Here is a 22,831-nt window from a genome sequence, read left to right on the forward strand (position 1 = left end):
ACCCCCTCACTACCCTGTTAAACTCAGCAAATTATGAATGATTGAGGTTTTCAGTTATGAACTAAGAGAACCTTGTTTTTATTATTTTTATCATTTTTTTACAAAAAGCTTTAAATTCATTTTTTAGGGAGAGGGAGGGAGGAACACACACACACTTCAATGTGAGAAAGAAATATTGATCAGTTGCCTCCTGCACGCACCCTGACCAGGGATCAGACCTGTCATCTTTTGGTGCCCAAGATGACACTCCAACCAATGGAGCCCCACTGGCCAGGGCGAGAGCCTTGTTTTTAATGAGTCACTTAGAAATAGATCTACAACTCTGAAGGTTAGCCACGCGAGATTTCAGGCCTAGGTAGTGTCCCCTTGACATTAAAGAACATGATGATAAACCCCACAAGGTTCTTATTTTGGTATTATCTTTCCAAGAAGGACATTTTAAGACTACTAGATATAAACAGTTATGGAAAAACAGAAAGAGGGGAGATCCTATGTGTGTATGTATAGACATGCTGAAGAAATACTATAAAATGGATTGTTTTGTCATTTAAATTGCAAGCCATAAAGGATTATTGATGTGGTTGGAGAGAAAGTAGGAAATCTTATTTTTTTTCAACGTTAATCAAAATGAACCCAAGATTATACGTTGATATCCCAGTGAAAAACTATTTTTGCTCAACATTTTGTATTGGGAAAGTCTTGGATTTCTCTACAAATTTTCAAGTAAGGTGGGAGAGGGGAGAGGATTGAGCACTCATAGTTTATTTTGTGTGTCCTTATCTTCCTGTTTCTAAACTTGAAAGGGCACATTTAGAATTTAGACTGAAGGAAATGTGAATCCTTGCAGCAAGGCTCTCACTTCTGATGCCATAATTCTTGCCAAAGCAGTCTGCTCTTCCTACATCGCTGCTGGGAGGCAACAGGAAAAAGGAGCAAAAAGTGGATTTTGTCAGGCTTTGGAAAAATGGCTACTTTCAATGCAACAGTAAAGTGTAGCAAACATGATTCTTCCATTCTTGAAGGATGTTCAAGGTCAGATTTTATTATGAGGTCCATATTCAATAAAATCATAGCTTTGGGATTTGCACCATGGCATGCAATTGCCTTTACTTCTGGAATATCTACCATGTATTTACTCAATTCATGAAACTTTGACTAAAATGAATAAAAATAGTTGCAGCAACTTTATAATAAAAGAAGTAAGTGCAGAGTTTAATCGTCTCTCTACTTCATTCTGTCATAACAGGAAAATTATTGCAAGTTAATTCGGGTGCCAAAGAACAACTCTTTTTTGAAGCTCCAAGAGGCAAACGGCATATCATAAGACCTTCAGAGGTAACAGTTTGCACAAAGCTTTAAAATGTATATTTCATGAAGATTTAATATAACCAATCAACTCTTATCCACTCATATTTTTATTGTGGGTTATATTTTTAGTAAAACCTATCAGCTGTTATCCACTAATATGGGTTACATCCAGTGTACCTTTATGCTTGATGGTTTCTTAAATCTGGTTGCTTATTCTGGTTTCCTGCTTTCTGGGGATTTATGGATTTCTGATACCAGTGAGGTAGCAATGCGCAGTTCGAATTCGCCTTAATTTTTCTATGCCTGATGACTAAGATCCTACATATTCTTAGCATTTAGATGCTACCTATTCTGTTCATCCCATTCAACATGTTGTTTTGTGCAAAGCTTCTTATAAACATAAATTTTTGAAACATACGTCTCAACGTTTACTATTTGTAATAATCAATATTTTCTGCAACAATAACAAGGCAAATGATCTTTCAAAGCAAAGCTATCCACGATCTGGCTATCCTGATTTATCAAACTTTTTTTCCCCTTGTTTTCCTCATGTCCTCAGGTCCATACATACTTTTTAATTGTTGAAATTTTTTTTTAAAGCTAAAATGAAGACTGGTCAGAGGTGAATAAATTGGAATTGGGGGTGTGAGACCAATTGGTCAGTATACAATTTCCATTAATACGGTGTTCTCATGTACAACAACTTGTTTTCCTAAGAACTGCACATAGACTTCCTTTAGAAATGAGGAAAACACTATGAATGTTTGAAACACGATAAAATATTTGAATCCATGAATTACCTCCTTCCTGAAAGCTAGCTGCACAGTGCTTCCAGAGAATAACTTTCATGGCCAAAAGATCATTGCTCGTCTGAGCTCTAACAAAGTCCTATTAGTCCCGGGAGACAATCTGACTTATGTATTGGTGAAAGAAAAGGAAATATTGCTTCCTTTGAGGGAAAGTGAGGGAAAGTGCACTACTGAGGGATAAGAAACTGCCTCTCTCTTCAGTTTGCCAGTAATATAAACTATCCCAGTATTGTCAAGTAGTCCTGGAGATAATTTGACACACACACACACACACACACACACACACACATTCATAGTGTTTTCCTCATTTCTAAAGGAAGTCTATGTGCAGTTCTTAGGAAAACAAGTTGTTGTACATGAGAAAACCGTATTAATGGAAATTGTATACTGACCAATTGGTCTCACACCCCCAATTCCAATTTATTCACCTCTGACCAGTCTTCATTTTAGCTTTAAAAAAAAATGTATTGGGGGGGTGATTGCCAATAACATTATATAGGTTTCAGGTATACAGTTCTATAATCTATCATCTGTATATTATGTTCTATGTTCACCCAAAGTCTCCCTCTGTCATCATATATTGAACCCCTTAAGCTCTTCATCCTCCCTTCACCCCCTTTCCTCTCCAGTAAGCATCATACTGTTGTCTGTGTCTATGAGTTTGTTTTGTTTTGTTGGTTCATTTGTTGCTTTTTGTTTCATATCCCACATATGAGCAAAATCATATGTTTCTTGTCCTTTTCTGTCTGACTTATTTCACTTAGCATGATAGTCTCAAGATCCATGTGTGTGGTCCCATATGGAGAAACATTTATAGCCTCGAGTAGGGGATATTTTTAATTGTGTCATTCATTCCCCAAACATTAGATGAATGTGCCAAGCACATCATATGCCTGCATTTTAATTTTTAACAACAGCCTTGTGTGAGGGTTGTCAATATCATTTTACATATAGGGAAACAGATTTCAAGAGAATAAGAAGACCATGGAGCTGTGATCCCAGTCTGGAGGGTTCTGTGTGTAACTCTATCAGGATATCTCCTATATATTAGGCATCATTTTTACATCACTTCACCTTTATTTTCCCATCCTGTTCCAGTGCCCCCAAACAAGTACACTAAAATATAATGCAGTTTAACCAAATGATGTGTTTGGGGGGGGGGGGAGTGGGGGAGAAGATGTAACTTGATAACTTGATATAGATGAACAATTATTATGTAAAAGAATACACATAAGAGGGAGATTTGTGTCATAAGGCTTCCCGAAATGCTGTACATTTATATCTGTATGAACAGCTCTTCAGAGAGTCTCTCCAGAGTGTAAAGAATATTGAGCTAGCTGCAGAATCTGATTATTCTTTCCTCCAAGGAAGCATTCCATAAAAAAATAAAAAGTTATGTCTTGTAACTTTTAAAAATAGTTTGCTAAATAATCAGTCTCATTGATCAGTGTGCTCAGTGGTTTCAACTGGGAGCAAGGATCCCAGGGTCATTGGGGATGTCTGGGAACAACTTGGGGAGGGGATGCTACTGGCATCTGGTGGGTGGAGGACAAGGCTTCTGCTACACATGTTACCATGTACAGGACTGCCCCTGGCAACAAAGGATTGTGCAGCCCGAAATGTCAATAGTGCTTTCACTGAGAAACCCTGATCTAGCTTATATGGCTTATCTATAATAAAAGCATAATATGCTAATTAGACCAGACATTCTTCCAGACAACCTGCCGGACGAAGCCAGGGCTGTGAGGGAAGCTCGGGTCCCAGGTATCTGCCTGTGGCCAGAGGAAAACCCTTGATGGGTCCTGATCATGGGCCAGGCCTAGGGACCACACACGTGCATGGAGTTTGTGCACTGGGCCTTTAGTACAATGATACATATCTAGGTAAGAACTAAAGAATGTTATCATCAGATTTCCATAATTCCCCAAATGTTCATCCTATCTAGAGAAGGCTGTGTGGATATTTGAGTGCAGTGCTGGTTTATTAAGACAGTGCATGTGGCACTTTAAAATGCAACTTAGAACCGTGTGCCTCCGCACCCAACACAGGTGCCTGATGTGGGCGGAGTCATCATTTAGCGCTAACTCAGCCTCAGATGGTTCCTTTGAAACACAACTTAAGGTCTCCAGGCTGTGCGAAAATACATTCATCTTCTTTTCTCTCTTTTTGAGATTGAGAAGATCGAGTGGGACACGTGGACCTGCGTCCTGGGCCCCACCTGCGAAGGGATCTGGCCCGCACACAGCGACGTGACCGACGTCAACGCCGCCAGTCTCACCAAAGACTGCGCCCTCTTGGCCACGGGAGACGATTTCGGGTTCGTCAAGCTTTTCTCGTATCCTGTCAAGGTAATATTGCCCTTTATTAGATACTTGCTTGGTCTCATTAAGCACCCCAAACCCACGTACCATTCCTAAGGGGATTTTTAAATATTGAAGGCATACCCGTCAACAGTGTTGTCTACAGTGCCATCCTTATTTAAGCTCTATAAAGACCTTCGTGTTGGTATGTTTACTAATTGGAGTCAGACTGTGGCATTGCATTTCTCCTCGAAAGGCCTTCATTGGTCGTAAAATCCAACGCCTCTCAGAACGGCAGGTAAGAATTGTCTTCAGAACCTCTTGGACCCATGTCTTTCTAACATGTACTAGCATTCTTCCCAAGATGAACTCCTTACCTCCCAGAGCAGCCCATTCATTTAAAATAGTTTCAGGTATTAAGACATTTCTGTTTTATATTGAACGGAAATGTTTTCTCCTTAGCCAATGTTCTGCCTTCTGAATCATCGTTGGTTAATGCGGGTCCTCTAACAGCCTCAGATGCAGGAGGGCCAACTTTGACTTCTTAGAGCTTCATTCTCTTCCCCATTCCCCCTTTGACATGGTTTCCAGCTGCCTCTCCCTTGAAGCACACTCCATTTTTTTTTTTTTTTTTCCATTTCAAATGGTCTCATCTAAGACTGAGCTCAGTGCTTCTGATATCATCAGCGCCGCTCAGGATACAGGGGGACTTTCATCTTCTTGTCTTGATTTTATATTGGTTTTAAATTAAATTAAAATGGCATCAGCTCTTGGCTGCCTCACTATATAATCAAATCATAGACATCATTGCCCAAAATGTTTAGGTTATAACCCCCATCGTATACAACTGACTTTCTAAATTCTGAGGACAGAACTTCCTGTTTGTACCAAATAAGACTTATCTTGTTTATTTTATCTCCTTGTTCCAGCCTGACAACATCTTTTAAATGCTTTCTCAGAGTGTTTACTTCCCCTTCCAGACTCTTGTCATCCTGTGATTTCACCAGGGTGAGCTCTAAGTCATGGGAAAGAAAAAATACAGACTAGAACACCCAAGTGCCTCCGCCAGGAGCCCCCATTCAATCTGGCATTCTGTTGTCCGTGCACACATTTAATGTCAGTTCTTCGGTCAGAAACAGACGTTCACCTCTATCTGATGGTGCTGTATTGGACCTCACCTTTCCCTCTCTCGTGCAACAAGACATCACTACAGACTTGGCACATACCTTGTGAAAAGCCACATTGAGTGTGTCTCTGGGGTCCCTAATCTCCCCTTCCAACAAACCAATGGAACATGAGGGGTTAGTTCAGAGGGAAGCCCTGCCACAGCCTAGTAATCATTACTTCCTTTTCCAAGTGCTTACAAGACCTTCTGTGTAATAATTCATGCTAGAACTTTCCAGAGATTGCATCAACTCATGAATCAATATTTGCCAGAGTCCACTTGTTTTTCCCTTTTAGATACAGGAGCCTTTTCATGTTCAATGTCGCCTCTCCTGGTTTCTAAACTCGTTGGGCATTCCTGCTTTTATTTCTGTGGTCACATTGCAAGGGACCTGTACTCGGGTACATGAGCTCTGCTTTGTCCTTCCTGGTTTGAAGAGCATTCTCTTTAAGGCAATAAGTCTGCTTTCTGTTCATGTTAAACCATCTGACCTAAAAAGTGTTCCTAGTGTTTCTGTATTTTTCTTATTAGCCTTATATACAGAAAATCCTTTTGGGTTTTCTTAGCTTCCTACTTTAATATTCTAAAACTGTATCAAAGTTGTCAGTGCAAGACTTTTGTGTTCATCCTTGTTTTTCACTCCTCTCTTCTCATTTGTGCATTTACCTGATCACACCAGTTCCCTCCATAGCCATTTGGGTATCTTTAGATGCCTTCCTCTCTCCTCTTTCATTCGTTGATATCTGGTTAGGAAGTAATTTTTGGTGGTCTTTTCTGAGATTCACTCCCAGGGATCAAAGCACTTACCAGCTCTTCCTATTTGATCAGAATTCCCTTTTACGTAGCAATATTCCTTGCTACCTTTACATTATTTGAAATGAGACTGCTAGCAGAACAAGTTAGGGATGTCCTGGCATTAGTAGACTAAGGTTTGGGCCTATATTCAAATAGCTGAAATCCCCAAAATGCTCCAGGGCTAGGTTTATTGTTGGTCCTGGAATTCATCACCCCCATCCCAGCCTGACCCGGTGTGCTGTCTATAGTAATGTCACCCCAGGAAACAGAGGAGGGGGCAGTTAGAGGGGCCTGGGGCCATACCTCTGCTTCAACTGGTCGCTATGTTTTGTATTTCATATGTTGATTCTCTGTGTAAGATATTTTTACAACAGTTTATTAAAAAAAAAATTTCAAACATACAGGTAAGGTGAAGGAATGATACAGTGAACCCCACCACCTACAGTCTACAATTCAGCGTAGATTGTGGACATCAGGATACTTATCCCTAATGAGTTACTTTGCATATAATTACCTAGAATTCAACGTTTATTTGTGGTGTATTTTAGGTAAAACTTATATACAATTGTAATGCACAAGTGTTAAGGTTCCTTTTGATGAACTTAGACAAACACAATTATGTAATCCAAACACCTGTCAAGATACACATTGTTATCACCCCAGTAATTTTCTTCATGCTCCTTCCAGGCCAACCTCTACCCCAACTCTACCCTCAGATGGAAAAAAAATACTCCAGTGTTTTTCATCATAGGTTAGTTGTACCTGTCCCAGAACTTCACATAAATGGAAATGGAATAGTCAAGTAGTTGCTGTATGTGTCTGGCTTCTTTCACTCAGATGCTGCTTCTGAGATTCCTGCATGTTGTTGTGGGTAAGAACAGCCAGTTATATCTTTATAGCTGAGTGGAATGCCACTGTATGGACACAGGCACTTGTTTATCCACATGGCTATCAGTGGGACACCTGGTTTTTCCACTGTTCGATTATAATATAACTACTATGAACGTTTATGGACAAGTCTTTGTGGGCATATGTTTTCTTTCTCTTAAGTAAATATGTAGGGGTAAAATTTCTGGGCCATAGGAGAAAATGTGTGTTTAACTTTTTAAGTAACTATCAGATATTTTTCCACTTTCCATTCCCACCAGAAACATAAGCAAGTTCTAGCTGCCAACTTCAGTATTGTCAGACTTGTGAAATTTAGCTGTCCGGGGTGTAGGTAGACTGAGGGCTTTATGTTCATAATTTGCATTTTCCTGAGGACTAATGCTGAGGGCTTTTCATTTGCTTATTGGCCATTTGTGAAGTACAGATCCTTTGCCCATTGTTTTAAATTGGATTGCTTACCTTGTTATTCTTCAGTACTACTTTGTAACATTTGGCTGAAGAAATCGTTTCATAATTTAAAAGCATTCAAAACCATTGGCTAATACAAACTCCTTGATAGTATCACTTCTCTTCCTCCTCTTTTAAAAAATATGATTTTATGGAACACTTTTCCTTCCAAATACATAGATCCAACTTGATGAATATTTCCTCCTGTCTATTTACACTCCCCCACTGCTCTGGGTGTGTTTAGACAAAGTTCACCATCTGTTATGGACTGAATGTGTCCCAATCAAAATCCAAATGCTGAAGCCCTAACCCCCAGAGTGACTATATTTGAGAATAGGTCCTTTAGAAAATCAGGTAAGGCTAAAGAAAGTCATAAGAGTGGGACCCAGATCCAATGGGATTATTGCCCTCATTAGAGACACCAAAGAGCACATTTTCTCTCTCCATGCACCAATGCACCCAGGAAAGGCCATGGAGTCCACAGGGAGAAGATGGTGTACATAAGCCAGGAAGAAGGCTATCACCAGAAACCAAACTGACTGGTACCTTCACCTTAGATGTCCCAGCCTCCAGAACTGTGGGAAATAAATTTGTTGTTTAAGCCAGCATGTCAAATTTTGTTATGGAAGCCCACTTGGGCTAAGACAGCATCCCATTGCAGTATTCTAGCATTGAGCTCCATGTCATCAACTGTTGGTGATACCTATGAGATCTAATCACCACACATATCTCTTTGTGTCCAAAGATCAAGTTCCATTTGTTAGACTCTAACGTGATATCTTCTTCTTGGCCCTTTTCCTAGTTCTCCCTTCCTATGAGTTACTAGGCATGTCTTCCAAGCATTTTTCTATTATGACAATTATGGGTCCTTATAAGTGCCGCACCAGCATAGCCAAGGGTTCTGCGAGCCTGAGGGCCGGTAAAGGATGAAGAAAAGACAGATAAAGAGAATAAGCTGGGTCTAAGTGAATCTTCTGTGCCTGGCTGAGGCCACAGAACAGATCCAGGCTGTAAACTGATGGTTTATAGTTAGAGGTAAATAAGGTAATTTACAATGTTCCTGTAAGTTTCACTTATTTTGGCAGCACTTGCTACAGCCCATTAGCTACCCAAGAAAGATCTAGGGAATAGTCACAAGATCAAGCTTAATTATGCTTAGAGGGCTGTGCCCTCCAATCTGGGACTTGTTTGTGACATTGCCAGCAGGTCAGTCCAAGGCTCCCTACACTTATGTATTCAGTTTCACAGTTTAAAATCTCTGTGATGACATTATTATTTCCCTGACAGTCACATGGTTTCCAGCCTCCACGGGATAGACTCTCCTTTGCCAGAGCCCACCCATTCTTCCAGTTAAACCACATGCAGTTCTGTCCTTCGACACCATCTCTTATAGCTCGCTGATTGCTTCCCATATCCGCCCTTCTTTTTCAAAATTATGCCTTACACTAGACTGGAGAGGTTAAAGTATCACCATGTCCTCCATTCTAAAGCTAAACCACCTGGTTCGGGTGTTGGCTGTGATATTAATTGTTTGACTTAAGGGGAATTTCTTAGAATCTCTGTGACAGAGTTGGGCCCTCTGTAAGGTGGGACCAAATCTTTCTCTAATTGGATACTATGCCATTATACAAATTAATACTTATACGGTAAACATTTAGAATAATGCTTACCATATGGGAAGTTTCCCAAACTTTTACTTTTTACTATAGTTGTTATGTCATTTTTTAAAATTCTCACCTTTTTTAAAAGACTCTGTGGACTTTGTCGTTCCTAAAGATGCTACCTACTCATCTAGAAATTAGCTGTAATGTAGTGTTTAGTATCAAGAACTTGTATGTTAATGACCCTTTTTTGAATTTTTTTCATTTGTATATTTCTTTTCTCTCTCACAAAATCGTAAAGTTGCCAGTAATTTAGTGATTTCATATCCTCCACCAGAAAAGTGTAATAAAGGAAACGTAAGGATAAAAAAATATATCACCATGTCATTTCCATTTTTAAAACCCACCCTCAGGTTCTTCTGTTTCTTTCTCAGAATGTCAAAGGCTCAAGAGAATTTTTTTAAAATATATTTTTATTGATTTCAGAGAGGAAGGGAGAGGGAGAGAGAGATAGAAACACCAATGATGAGAGAGAATCATTGATCAGCTGCCCCCTGAAGGCCCCTTACTGGGGATTTTCTCAGAATGTCAAAGGCTCAAGAGAATTTTTTAAAAATATATTTTTATTGATTTCAGAGAGGAAGGGAGAGGGAGAGAGAGATAGAAACACCAATGATGAGAGAGAATCATTGATCAGCTGCCTCCTGAAGGCCCCTTACTGGGGATAGAGCCTACAACCTGGGCATGTGCCCTTGAATGGAATCAAACCTGGGACCCTTCAGTCTGCAAGCTGATACTCTATTCACTGAAAACTCTATCCACTGAAAACTCTATCCACTGAGCCAAACCAGCCAGGGCTCAAGAGAATTTTTAAAGAGAGAGAAAGAATGGTTCTTCAAAGAGGCACGTTTTTCATACAGAGAAACTGTATGAAATGTTATGACTGTGGGGAGAAGAGGGTACATAATTTCCATCATATTCTCAGAAATTACTCACCTAAAAACAGGTCACTGCTCTGGGGACATATTTCAGATTTTCCATGTTGTTTTTTTTTTTTAATAAATATGTTTTTATTGATTTTCTTAGGAAGGGAGAGAAACATCAATGTACACACTCTAGCCCACAACTTGGCCATGTGCCCTGACAAGGAATCGAACTGGTGACCTTTTGGTGCACAGGATGATGCTCAACCAACTGAGCCACTCTGGCCAGGGCAGGTTCTGCACTCTTTCAGTACTGGGTGGAAGAGGAGAGTCGTGGTAGTGAGTCCTGATGGCTGTAACAGAGCTGCAGGGTTTGGCATGACGACCCCGAAGGGCAGTACTTCTGACTGGCTCTGCCAGCTCTTCAGGAGGCTCCTCTCACAGGCCCTAAGGGAACCCCCAATCACCCCTGTCCACCTCTTCCTCCAGGAGAGCAGCTGGTTTCCTGGGACCTTCCGAGAACTGTGAATTCCTTTTCATTGTTCCGTGGAGCAGTAAGCTTGCTTCCTATTGTGAGAATCTTGAATCACCCTTTGCTGGAATTGACTCGGAAACTTTCCCTTTTTCTTACCCCTTTGGGCCACTTTCTTTGCCTCTGCAAAGATTCGGATTGATCATCTTAGGATATTCCTTCTGCTCCTCCTCCCCACCCCAACCTTTCATTTTGGATTCTTTTTTCCACCCCCATCTAAAGTCCCTGTGATCCTTCATGTGAGTGAAAGTAAGGAGAGGCATTTCTCCAATTCTCTCACTTCCTCCTTCTCTCAAGAACCCAGGTTGGCCAGGACCGGTTTGGCTCAATGGATAGAGCGTTGACTTGGGGACTGAAGGGCCCCGGATTCGATTCCGGTCAGGGGCATGTACATTGGTTGCGGGCGCATCCCCAGTGGGGGGTGTGCAAGAGGCAGCTGGTCGATGACTCTCTCTCATCGATGTTTCTGGCTCTCTATCCCTCTCCTTTCCTCTCTGTACAATAATCAATAAAATAAATATATTATAAAAAAAAAAAGAACCCAGGTTGCATGATGGGTGGTTCTTGTTTCCAGCTGGAAGACGGGCAGGACCCACAGCGGCAGCCACTCTCTAGGTCCTGCCTGTCCTCTTCGCCTCCGTGCCTCTGGGTCTCATCTGGTCGCATGGTGGTTCCCAGGGGGAAATCCGTATCTGGCTCTGCCTGTTCCCCTCGGATGCTAGTGGCTCTGGAGGGCTTCCTGGACACGCTGCCCACCTGCCTGCTTCCCTTATCCTCTAGCCTAGGGGTGTCGAACTCAATCAGAGAAGGGGCCAAAATCCAAAATCCAGTCTAAATTGCGGGCCGAATGGTTTACTGAACAGTCATAAACTGACAATGTCATAAACTGACAGCGGAGTGCAGTGATGGCAGCGCGGTGCGGGCCACATTGCAAGGCCTGGCGGGCTGGATTTGGCCCGCCGGGCCTTGTGTTTGACACATGTGCTCTAGACTCAGCACTCTGCTGAGGAGTGGGCGGGGCACTCTGCTGTCGGTAGGGTCGGCCAAATCCAGAGCCAACGGACCAGGAGTCTTTTAGAGCAGTGTTTCCCAACCTTCTCTCATGATGAGAATCACCTGGTGGAGTTGTTAAACCACAGATTCCTGAATCCCAACTAAGAAGTGCTAAACTAGGATTTTTGAGAACATATAGGTAAAATTGCATACCTAACTTAGTGCTCTGTATATAACATCTGTCTTAGAGCACTAGTTAAGTATACAATTTTACCTATATGTTCCCAAAAATCCTAGTTTAGCACTTCTTAGTTGGGATTCAGGAATCTGTGTTTTAACAACTCCACCAGGTGATTCTCATCATGAGAGAAGGTTGGGAAACACTGTTTTAGAGTCACACATGCCCCTGCACCTGTCGCCTGCCGCCTGCTTGCGGCGGTTCCAGACTCCGCAGGGCGCGGGTCCAAACCCCTCGGGGAGTCTCTTGTCCGTTATTGAGTAAAGCGTTCATCTGGGACCTGGATGGCCCTCCCAGGACTTCAGAAAGCTCCCCACACTGCGAGGTATTCCCCGGAGTGGCCAAGAGGATGGAAGGACTCCCCCTTTTTAAATGGCTCCTGCTGGAGCTGTTTGTGCCAGCCAGAGTCTGGCTCCTGAGCCAGAAATGCAAGCCGGCGTCCGATGTCAGCTGCAAATCCCCGTCACCTGTCAGGGCTGCCCCTAGCGGGCGGGCGGGCGGGCGGGCCGGCCACCGCTCACATTCACTTGTCCTTCCCCTCCCGGGATAAGCCTCGCGGGGCCTGGGCGGCCACTCGGAAGAGCGCTCAGAAATTACTAATCACCTGGGCTCTGTTGACTCGGATGTGTTTGTGGAAAAGCAGCTTGCTTTGTTTTTAAATCCATTAGCGAGTGTTTCTGGTGTTAGGGATTGTTCCCAGGGTCCCTGGCAGACACCAGTGTGTGTGTTTCAAATCTTCCTGAGGCCCCAGGATTAGACGTCCCTTGCTGATCGGCCACAGTCTGGGCTGTGGTACAAACACCGCCGTGGGGAGCCACTGGGAGGACACCTCTGGTCTCAGATGTCAGCCAGGCTCGCAATCGGGAGTTTATGCCAGAGGCCCGAGGAGAATCCACATTTGATATTTGAGAGAAACAAAAACAAGCTTCTCATTCTTCTTACGCTCCCAGAAATAACTTCTATCGTCCCCCATTTTACTTGTCCCCTTACACATTATTTATTGGGGCCCTGTGATGAGCCAGGGAATGTTTTAGGGGTGAAATGAGACCTGTTCCCTGCCTCCATAGAGCTTACAGTCCAGGAGGAAGGCAAGGGAATCACTGCTTAAATATTTTCATTCGTACTCAGCAGAAGCCTCTCTGGAGAATAATGTGGATGAGATAATAACCCAGGGACAGGAGCAGCGGGGCTCCCGATGGGGTAATGGCCAGTTTCCGGCTTCACAGGGCCAGCACGCGAGGTGCAAGAAGTACGTGGGGCACAGCGCCCATGTCACCAACGTGAGGTGGCTGCACAATGACTCCGTGCTGCTCACGGTAGGGGGCGCCGACACGGCCCTGATGATCTGGACCCGGGAGTTTGTGGGGACGCAGGAGAGCAAGCTGGTGGACAGCGAGGAGTCGGACACCGACGCCGAAGAGGATGGAGGTGAGTCCCAGCAGCCATGTGCCCCCCCTCCTCCCTCCCCACCCCCTCCTGAGCCATGGCAATCCAACTCCTCTCCCCCCCTTTTTCTGTCGGTTGGAGGCTACGACAGTGATGTTGCCAGAGAGAAGGCTATCGATTACACCACCAAGATCTACGCCGTGAGCATCAGGGAGATGGAGGGCACCAAGCCACACCAGCAGATGAAAGAGGTCTCCATGGAAGAAAGGTATGGCGTCGCCAGGTTGGTTTGCCTTTGCCATACCAGACGACGGGACTCAGTCAACCATGGTGCATTTTCTCTGCCCTCCAGGTTGCTGCCTAAGCTAGTCTCTTACGTGTATGCCCAGAGTCTTAACCTGCACATGAGCTTAATTTGGGGAAAGGTACCCACAGCCCTCAAACTATGGCAAAGGGTGGGTTCCTCTTTGCCAAAGGTGTTTATGGAATGACTCGAACAGACAGGAGATTGGGTTGGACGAGGCTTCTCTGGCCCAGAGGGGATGTCAGGATAGCCAGAAGATGTTCTGAATGGATGGGTATGCTGATTAGACAGGTGGGGAGGGGGGGGGCCCGGGCTTCTGGGGCCAGGAGGGAACATTTGTGGGTGTGACGATAATGCTCCATTCTAACCAGGGTCTGCGAGTTACTCTGTGTCACGTGGCGTACCTTCTCTTACTGTCTTCGCCTGCCCACATTCGTTCAGATGTGTTGGGCAATTCCAGACCTATTGGTTTTGCGGTCTTGGATCCTCTGTGGAGAAAGGAAGTTGCTGGTATTATTTTAGGCCTTTTTTTTATGTGTTATTTGTAGATTATTATTATAATCAGTAAGACAAATGATCAAATGTTCTGTCATTTGTTTAGAAATTTTGTTTAAATTACTACTATTACTCAATTTGCCAGATTCATAGTAGGGAGGATACGTATTTGTATAATGACTTTTAACAACTAAAGAGAATTTCATGGATCTCAGATGTTTAAGAATTCTCTATGGGCTCTTTGCACTGACGGATCCCCTGATGTCTGTAGTTGATGAGACTCAAGTTATTTTTTGCACTCAGTATGGCTTTCTGGCCATTAATAACTATTTAATGATAGCACCTTTTGCTATTAGGTGGGACTTATGATACAAAGAAATAAATGTCACTTCCCCTCCTGCTTCAGTTGAGAAAGGGTGGGTGTGCTGCAGGCAAGAAGATTGAATCTGATGTGAATAAAGAAACGTAATTCTTACCCAGAATCTTTGCCAGATGCTGCTACAAAGGCTCAGACTTCTCTTTTGATTTTTATTAATTATATAGGTATTTCTGCAATAGTCTGTAAATCATAGTTAATTTTGCTTGCAATGTCGTTTTTGAAAAGAGGCAATAAATGTGAAGGACTAATATTAAGAACCAAGAAAAAAAAACCCATATACACTATGAGTATGTCATGAATATGCCTTCCACTTAAATAATCTACTTGAAAGATCATTTGGCAGCTCTAGTTGGTTTGGCTCAATTGTTAGAGCATTGGCCTGGGGACTGAAGGGCCCCAGTTTCGGTTCCAGTTGTGGGTTCGATCCCCCAGTAGGGTGTGTTCAGGAGGCAGCCAATCAATGATTCTCTCTCATCATTGATGTTTCTGTCTTTTCTTTTCCTCTCTGAAATCAATAAAAATATATATTTTTAAAAAATTGGCATAAATTAAACATTCTTTTGAAAGAAAATTACCCAATCTTTCCAATTTCACATGACATGATGTAATGAGTTGACTTGGCTATTATTCCAAGGTTGCTGTGGATGATGTTTACAGCCAGTGCTTGTAGACTGGCCCCTAAGATTAGTAATCAAACCAAATGCCTAATTCCAAACGCTACAGCTGATCTCCAACCTAAGGTGAGGCTCATCTGATCCTCTCCTGGTCTCCGTGTGTCTCTGGGCAGATCTATCAAAATCTCACATCCACTCAGTGTAGGAAGAGGTGGACGAGGTGGAGGTGGGCATGACCCTGAGAAGAATTTTCTATCTTAAAAGCCAGAATTTTGAAGCTTCCTCGTTTTCTTCAATACGCCAGATTGAAAACTTGTTCATAGCATACAAAGGATTGGCTTTTTTTTTTATTGATACGAAAGAAAAAAAAAAGTGCTTCATAGTATGAGATATGGGGGAAGTTATTTTAGTACTTGATTGGCATTAAAAAAAAATAATTCACACCATGGTATAGTGAAGAAAACATGTTGTGAAGAACACAATTTTAAGATAAATACAGGGTCCAGAGGAATAATCAAGCCTTTCCTCTGATAACTTACACCAGCATGAGTTCCCACTGGGGCTGAAAGCAAAGAGCATGGCACAGCATGCTGGGAGGAAAGCGGGCCAGAGCAGGAAGGGGCGAGCAGAGGAGGAGCAGTGAATGGTGTCTGAGTTAGCAGCCTCCATGGGGCACACCCTAATCAGAACTGAGAACAAGCGGTGTCCACCAGTCATTGTTGGTAATTTTAGGGATATGACTACAGAGATATGGCTGTAGGCAGCTCTGATCGGGAGAAAAGACAAAGGGGTGCCAGGCAAGGCAGGGCCTTCAGAGAATTTGTGAGAAAGCAGGATGGGAAAGGGAAATTGGGGCAGGAGCCCTGGGGCAGGGAGGGCTCCTAACCGTGTCAGCAGAGGGCTCACCTAGCGTACAGACTGGGTTCCACAGACTCCAGGGTTCCAGGCATGAGAGAGAGGCAGAACCGGAGAAATGCTGGGGCCTCAGATCACAGGAGTGTGAGGCCAGGCAGCACCCAGGTTCTCCGGGCAATACGCAGGATGGCTTCCTTTGACCACATCAAGCCCTGCGGACTCCAGGCCCCAGGCTCTGCTTGACCCTCTCCTTGTTGTCCCTGTCTGTGTGTAGCTGCAGACACCTGCCTGCCTCTGGATGCTTTTTCTAAATACCAAAGCATAAGGTGCCCATAAGACTGATGGGAGACCAAGACTCAAGGACCACAAGAGATATGGGCGTGGAATGCCCATTCAGTGCCGGGGGAAGGCATATCAATTAAAAAATAGGATATGATTTTTAAAATCAAGAAGTCGTTTTCACTCCTTCTCACCTCATTTTTTTATGATAAAATGAGCACAAATTATTGATTACTATTGGTATATGTTCCTTTTTTAAAGCATGGTTTATATTGTTTCTTGAAGTAATAGTATGTATAACTCTTTTAGGTTCAACTGATGGTAACGAATGGCTTGGTATTGTTTCATGTTTCACTTGTCACTATTGAGTTTTTCACTGAGCTTTCGTTGGGTTGGCGTGTGTGGCTTTGTTATAATACCAGCGTACATTTCTGGAATTGTCCTTGGTGTTTGATCAGAGATCCAGGCTTGTCTTTGGCTTTCCTGTCCTAAGCATGGAATCTGGTCTCCAACGAGTGCCATTGCTTTGTTCCCCATAACCACTAGAGGTTGCTTACTTTATTGTAGACTGAAATAGAAAAAAATATATATACTATTTTTTTTCAAGTTATGTTGATTTTTAAATGTAACCCTTTTTAGCCTTGTTTTAATGGGAGTTTTTGTGTTTTGTTTTCTGCTGTCTTGACTGCACCATGTTGTATGTTGTATTTCTGAAGACTATAGGGGATAGTGTGTGGCCTAAAACTTCAGAACCTTCCTCTTCTCTAATTTTGATTCTTGGCTCAAGTTCCCTAACGTTGGCTTCATAGAATACAAAAATATAGGTAGGACACGTAGTGCCTTAAATAGCATTTCATAAAACTAGTAGTCAGTGAAAGGAATAATCTTAAATCTTTCCAGTTTGGCAGTGGAGGCCCCAGCAACAAAAAGAGAAATAACTCTGAAAAGGGGGTAGTTTGGGGAGAGCTTAACGAAGGAACGATTAACAGTGGTTTGAGCAATAATAAGGGGAACATCAGGGTTGGGGCAGCCTTGGGGATAGCAATAGCTGGAAGCCGTCACCATACCTGGGCCAGGGTGGGTAAAGGGAGGAAGCTGTTGCCAGATGCGGAGGACAGCTGCAGGAGTGGGCCAATTATGAGAGCTGAGACCTGGGGGAGAGGGTTGAAGGTAACCAGCCTGAGACCTAGCAAGGAGGTATCAGGAGAACAGACGGCATTCTCCTTGCACCCTGTTCTCCTCCGGTGCCTCTCTGGCGCTGAATCCAGTCAGAAGCTGAAGGCGAATCCAGTGGTGCAGTCCCCAGAGAAGGCCTTGGAGAGCAGAGGGGTGGAGATATGAAAGGGCGCGTGGAAAATACCCAGCTTCTTCTCTGAGTTTGTGTGTGTGTGTGTGTGTGTGTTTTTTTTCCTTGCTAATGGAAACAAGTGTTGTTATCACAGAAAAGAACCTCAGGCCATTTTAATGTTAAACAGCAATTACTATCATCGGTAAACGCCTTTCAATATACACAGGTATTTATTACCCAGTATGACAGCAGTGTGTATACAATCAATTAAAGATGCCAGTGAATACAGCCAGATCAATAAAGCCTTCCTCAATGTAAGTGGACCAGTTTTGAGGAGCTTTGGCTTTGACACCACTGTGGTGCCCCCAGCATCACGTTACAAAGGACTCCAGCACACTAAGAAGCCTGACTTTTGTCACTGAAATTTCATACTCACATTACATGGTCCCAAATAGTTTTTAAAATAATGTTTAAACATCTTTAGCCCATCTTCAGAGGTGCTTATTTTCACACTAAGGAAACAAAAACCAGAAATCAGAAATTTACAACCACAGACATGTGTAGTGCCAATATCCGATATTCTTGTATGAATCAAATGATCATGCAACCTCCATCTTGCATTCTGTGTAACTGCATGATCACCATAGAGGTGAATCACCAGGCATTTCAAAAATTATTCATAGATAGGATCTAATAATACCTCCAAGTATAGGCTGTGGACTTTCTTTTTTTTTTTTAATATATTTTATTGATTTTGTACAGATAGGAAAGGAGAGAGGGAGAGAGATAGAGAGTTAGAAACATCGATGAGAGAGAGTCATCGATCAGCTGCCTCTTGCACACCCCCTACTGGGGATGTGCCCGCAACCAAGGTACATGCCCTTGACCGGAATCGAACCCGGGACCTTTCAGTTCCCAAGCCGACGCTCTATCCATTGAGCCAAACCGGTCTCGGCTAGGCTGTGGACTTTCATTAAAATCTAGATGAGCTGATCAGCATTAATCTTTCTAGCTGGACCTGATGGGGCCCTGGATTTTAACTTATTGTTAAATATCTGCTGTTTGACACATGGTCCTCCTCTCCTCCTCACTAATCTGCTTAGTTTAACCATCTACCTGGGAATAGTAATAATTGAGCTTTTTTATTTATTCTGTTGAAACCTGGGATTTGCGTTCAGGAAAAAAAAACAAAAAACACCTGAGTTGATAATGACAAGATACAAAATTAATACAAATGGAACTTGCTTTATGGAAATCAGCATATCAATATTCACTATCGTTTGTCTTTCTGAGTGGATGCAGTAGTTAGCTCAGAGGTTGCTGTCACAGTGCACCAGAGTCTACAATCTATATTTTTTCAAGGCCTTTTATGAACAAGTGCTCAGGCCTGCAGCTTTCCACTATCTAGCCAAGGATGAACAGGATTTAACCCCTTCTATTTTTACACCATCTTTAAAACATTTTTTTTGCTTATTATTGCATTTTCTACCTTCTACTAAAATAGGGAAAATTCAAACCCTAGGTTTCTCCTCTCCATCCTTTCCCCCAATCTTCTCACTACAGCAGCTGCATAACTTATGGCCACAGCTCAAAAGTCCACCCCAAGCAAACGCGTATTTTTCCTTCCTTGGAAAGGCCTTGGGCTTGCTGCCAGCCTCTCCTGTTTATCTCAGAAGGGGAAGGTCATCATCTCTCTTTAAAAACAAAAAAAAAAAAAGTCGGAAGTAGAAAAGTTTGTTTTTTAACCCTTAATTGTATTGTCTTAGCACAAGTTTAATGTAGTTCACCTTAGAAATAATGATATTTACATTTTCAGTCATCAATTTATTTTGGATATATCTGGTCTAGATATTCAGCTATTTTGCCTGGCTGTGTAATATGTACACAATCATTTTCTTTAAAAAAGTTTTAAGAAATTATTATTTTGATACACTTCTATCAATCAAGCTTTGTCTTAATTAAAGACTATTTGCTTTCCAGAAAGGGGGTCCTTAATATAGTTAGAAAATCATTTTTTAATTTCTGTCCTCTGGATATCTTTTTTTTTCTCTAAATGACAAAGTTACAAGGTTCAGCTAACAATAATAAGGGATAATATTTAGTGCACATATTTTAAAATAGAAATTCTCACAGTTAATTTTTATGTGAAATCAGTCTCCATCTTGGCCAGTTTTTAAAGCAAAGTTTAGTTAGTGACAGGGTTTTATATGAACTTTGTTATTCCTGCTTTCCAACGTTTGAAGCCTTTGACATATTCAGTCCTCCTCCTTTTTTAGTTCTGAATCTGTGATGTTTACAAAAAGTGTTAGTAAGATTCTCAGTGAGAATCAAAGAAAAACTCGGCTCCCCTGGATTTTCTTTCACATTAAAAATCTCAGCAGGTGTCCAGTTCTTACCTGAAATGGCTGGCTGCTCTGGCAAGGGCGTGAGGGAGTCCTTGGTTTTACTCTCACTTCTGACACCAACCTGCTTGCTCACAATAGGACAGTGATGTGAATAATGGGAAGATGGCAGTGCCAAAGTTAGACATCGTGTTGTCTCTGCAATTGTAGAATGTATGGAAAGATACAGAGACAGTTACATAAGGCAGGAGCCCACAGCATTGCCTCAGGCAGTGTCCATTTCCCCAATCCCCAGGGTCCCGAGGAAACAGACAATGACAGTCCCCACATGGGTGAATTTACAGGTTCTCGCATGAAATGACCCCAAAGTTCTACCCCAGCAGTAGGGTTTTCCAGACTTTGTCTTAAACTGTGTTTATAGCTGACTCAGGAAGGCCCTAAGAATTATCTTCTCCTCTTTCTCATATCCATTCCAAATCGATTTATACAGATTTATGAGCTTAGGCAAAAAGGAAGTCCTATAAAGACAGCTGTATACACATGGGTTTATAAAGAAATATTACCCGGGTTTTGTTTCTTTTTTTCAGCCCCAAAATTAATATCCTTCTTTTATCCTTAAGGTTTAGTCCTTACAACATTCCCAGTAAAAATGTGGGAAAGGTTTAATGTCAGTTCCTTAATATATGGGTCCATAGAATCAAGGTATTTTAAGTCCACTGGGTCGTCAACTTTCCAGGAGATTTGGTTCCTTGAGGATCCGCACTGTCCATCATAGTTACCACCCCCTGCCTAACGCAGCGTCTTACACAAACTATATAGTCAACAGAGGAGTAGATGAGTGGGTGAATTTACATAGCCTGCTTCTCTTAATATTGGAACAAGTTCATCTGTCCTCAAAATGGCCCACAAATCCATTCTTTGTCAACAACCTTTACCTTCATTTCGCTAGCATCGTAGGTGGTCTTCTCTTGGTGGGGAGTTGTGTGACCCTGTGTAGAATCCAGTGATGTCCCAACTGGCCCTGGGACTGCTCTTGGTTAAATGATTTTTTTTTTAATCTTCATACCATCTGTCTGTTAGAAATTAAAATGTGTATTTGGTTTAAATTCCAGTAATCTGAGATCAAAAGAACTGAAAAGGAAATTCTGTATTATTGTAGCCATCACACCTATTTTTACAGACAAAGCTTCCTTGTTGGCAGATTTACAGTGAGACAAAGAATATTTTCATTGGTGGCAAAGTTTAAAAATATTGGAAATGTTTAGATACCTGTCCCTGAATCAAAATAAATAACCATCTATCTAGTGGTAATTCCACTTTTTTTTCTAAATGTTTATGCTATGTTTAAGGGCAGAAATCCACTAGAAGAACCTGCCCTTAATTAAAAAAAAAAAAAAAAAAAAGATTTTTAATCAGTAAATTCACATTCCAAGTATGCAATGAGCACCAGGAAGCAGACCATGCTTCCCTCCAGGGTAATGTCAACAAATAAACAGCCCAGCTCTCCTGGCACATTCCTCGGCTCTGCAAGCCTGACAGAGGCCCTTTGTCACCACTGATCAATAGCTGCTTTGTGAGCTTATATTGTTAGAGTTGCTAAGAACTGACAACCTTGCTAGCAGGTGCTGCTGAGTTTACCAGACTGAGATGTGTCAAAACCGCTATATCCTATCTTGGTCCAATAAATGGGGAGGAACTTCTAATTCTGCATTCCAACCCCCTTTGTGATGATAGAGTGACCTTAAATAGCAGGAGTTAGGACAGAGACCTGCCGTGGCATGTATGTTGAGTGTACGTGAAGCTCAAACCTCACATCATAGGGCAAACAGGGCAAGGGGGGTCCCTGCTCCTCCAGAGCGTAGCTCTCTTGGCTAAATTCTCCTTCCTGTCACCCCTGGGTGTGGTGAGAGTTCTACATTAGGCTGCTCTGAGTATCTTTTACACCCTGAAATGCTGAAATTAATCATTTTTAAGGCCCACTGTCTAGCTGTGGGACTCTACCAGAAGTGGAATAGTTAGTTGTTTTTTAAAGGGAATGTAATGTTAGCCATCATAAATGATTTCTTTATTCAAACCTCTTGATTTTCTATTGTTAGAAGCAAAGTAATGATGTCTACATAATGGATAATTAAGCCTGCCATTCATTAGAGAAGAGTTTCCTTCTTATTGTAAAAAATGTGGCAGGACATAGAAATCCAGAGGTAAAGTGCTATAAAACATTTTTTAAAAATTATTTATGCATCAAGGAAATCATATTCCTACAGTGTAATCAGTTGACCCAAACCCACTCACTTATCACAAGTAGGTAAGCACTTTTCTCTGGAAAGAGAACGTCTCTTAGAAGACAGTGGCAGAGTTGGGTCCAGTTATTTTAATCCGGTCTCCAGACACATATTCCACTCGATATCTCTGAGATACCCAGTTGGAGGGAATGGATACTACTGGGGTTGTTTATCTTGCCTCTTCCTACTGTTGTGTGGTTGTGATGTGGTAACTGATGAGGTATTTGCAAAAGCAATTGTTAGGGTGCACGATTTGTGCCCTTTGAAATTATGTTATTGGGTGTAAGGTGGGATCAGGGTGCTTTTTATAGGTGTGTTTAAATATATTGGCATGCTTTTCAACCAGCCCCATCCACTCCTTTGAAATTCATGTTATGCTCTGACTTCTTCCACCCTTCCTTCCTGTCATTCATCAACTTCATGTTTCTGAGGAGTTCAGGTAATAGTCAGCTGGTCAACCTCAGCTCCTGCCATGCCATGAGTTACATTGTTACCCATAGTGCCTCTCTTCCTAAGTGACTTAATCTTATCTCCTTTAGATTGTCATTCTCTTCATTGACACCCTCTCTTCATCCTCATTATGACATCCAGTGCCTAGACACCACCAT

General features: G+C 42.2%; 1 protein-coding gene across 1 annotated transcript in view; it reads left to right on the forward strand.

Moving 5' to 3' along the window:
- Positions 1 to 22,831, forward strand: part of EML6 (EMAP like 6) — a 194,250-nt gene that overhangs the window by 145,530 nt on the left and 25,889 nt on the right. Inside the window, exons 25-28 of the mRNA XM_084900797.1 lie at positions 1,247 to 1,335; positions 4,289 to 4,465; positions 13,226 to 13,427; positions 13,527 to 13,653. Of these exons, the coding sequence (XP_084756923.1) occupies positions 1,247 to 1,335; positions 4,289 to 4,465; positions 13,226 to 13,427; positions 13,527 to 13,653 (595 nt within the window). The remainder of the gene's footprint in view (positions 1 to 1,246; positions 1,336 to 4,288; positions 4,466 to 13,225; positions 13,428 to 13,526; positions 13,654 to 22,831) is intronic.

This window comes from Pipistrellus hanaki, assembly GCF_964339955.1.
Source record: "Pipistrellus hanaki genome assembly, chromosome: 12".
In the NCBI taxonomy this organism is placed as follows: Eukaryota; Metazoa; Chordata; class Mammalia; order Chiroptera; family Vespertilionidae; genus Pipistrellus; species Pipistrellus hanaki.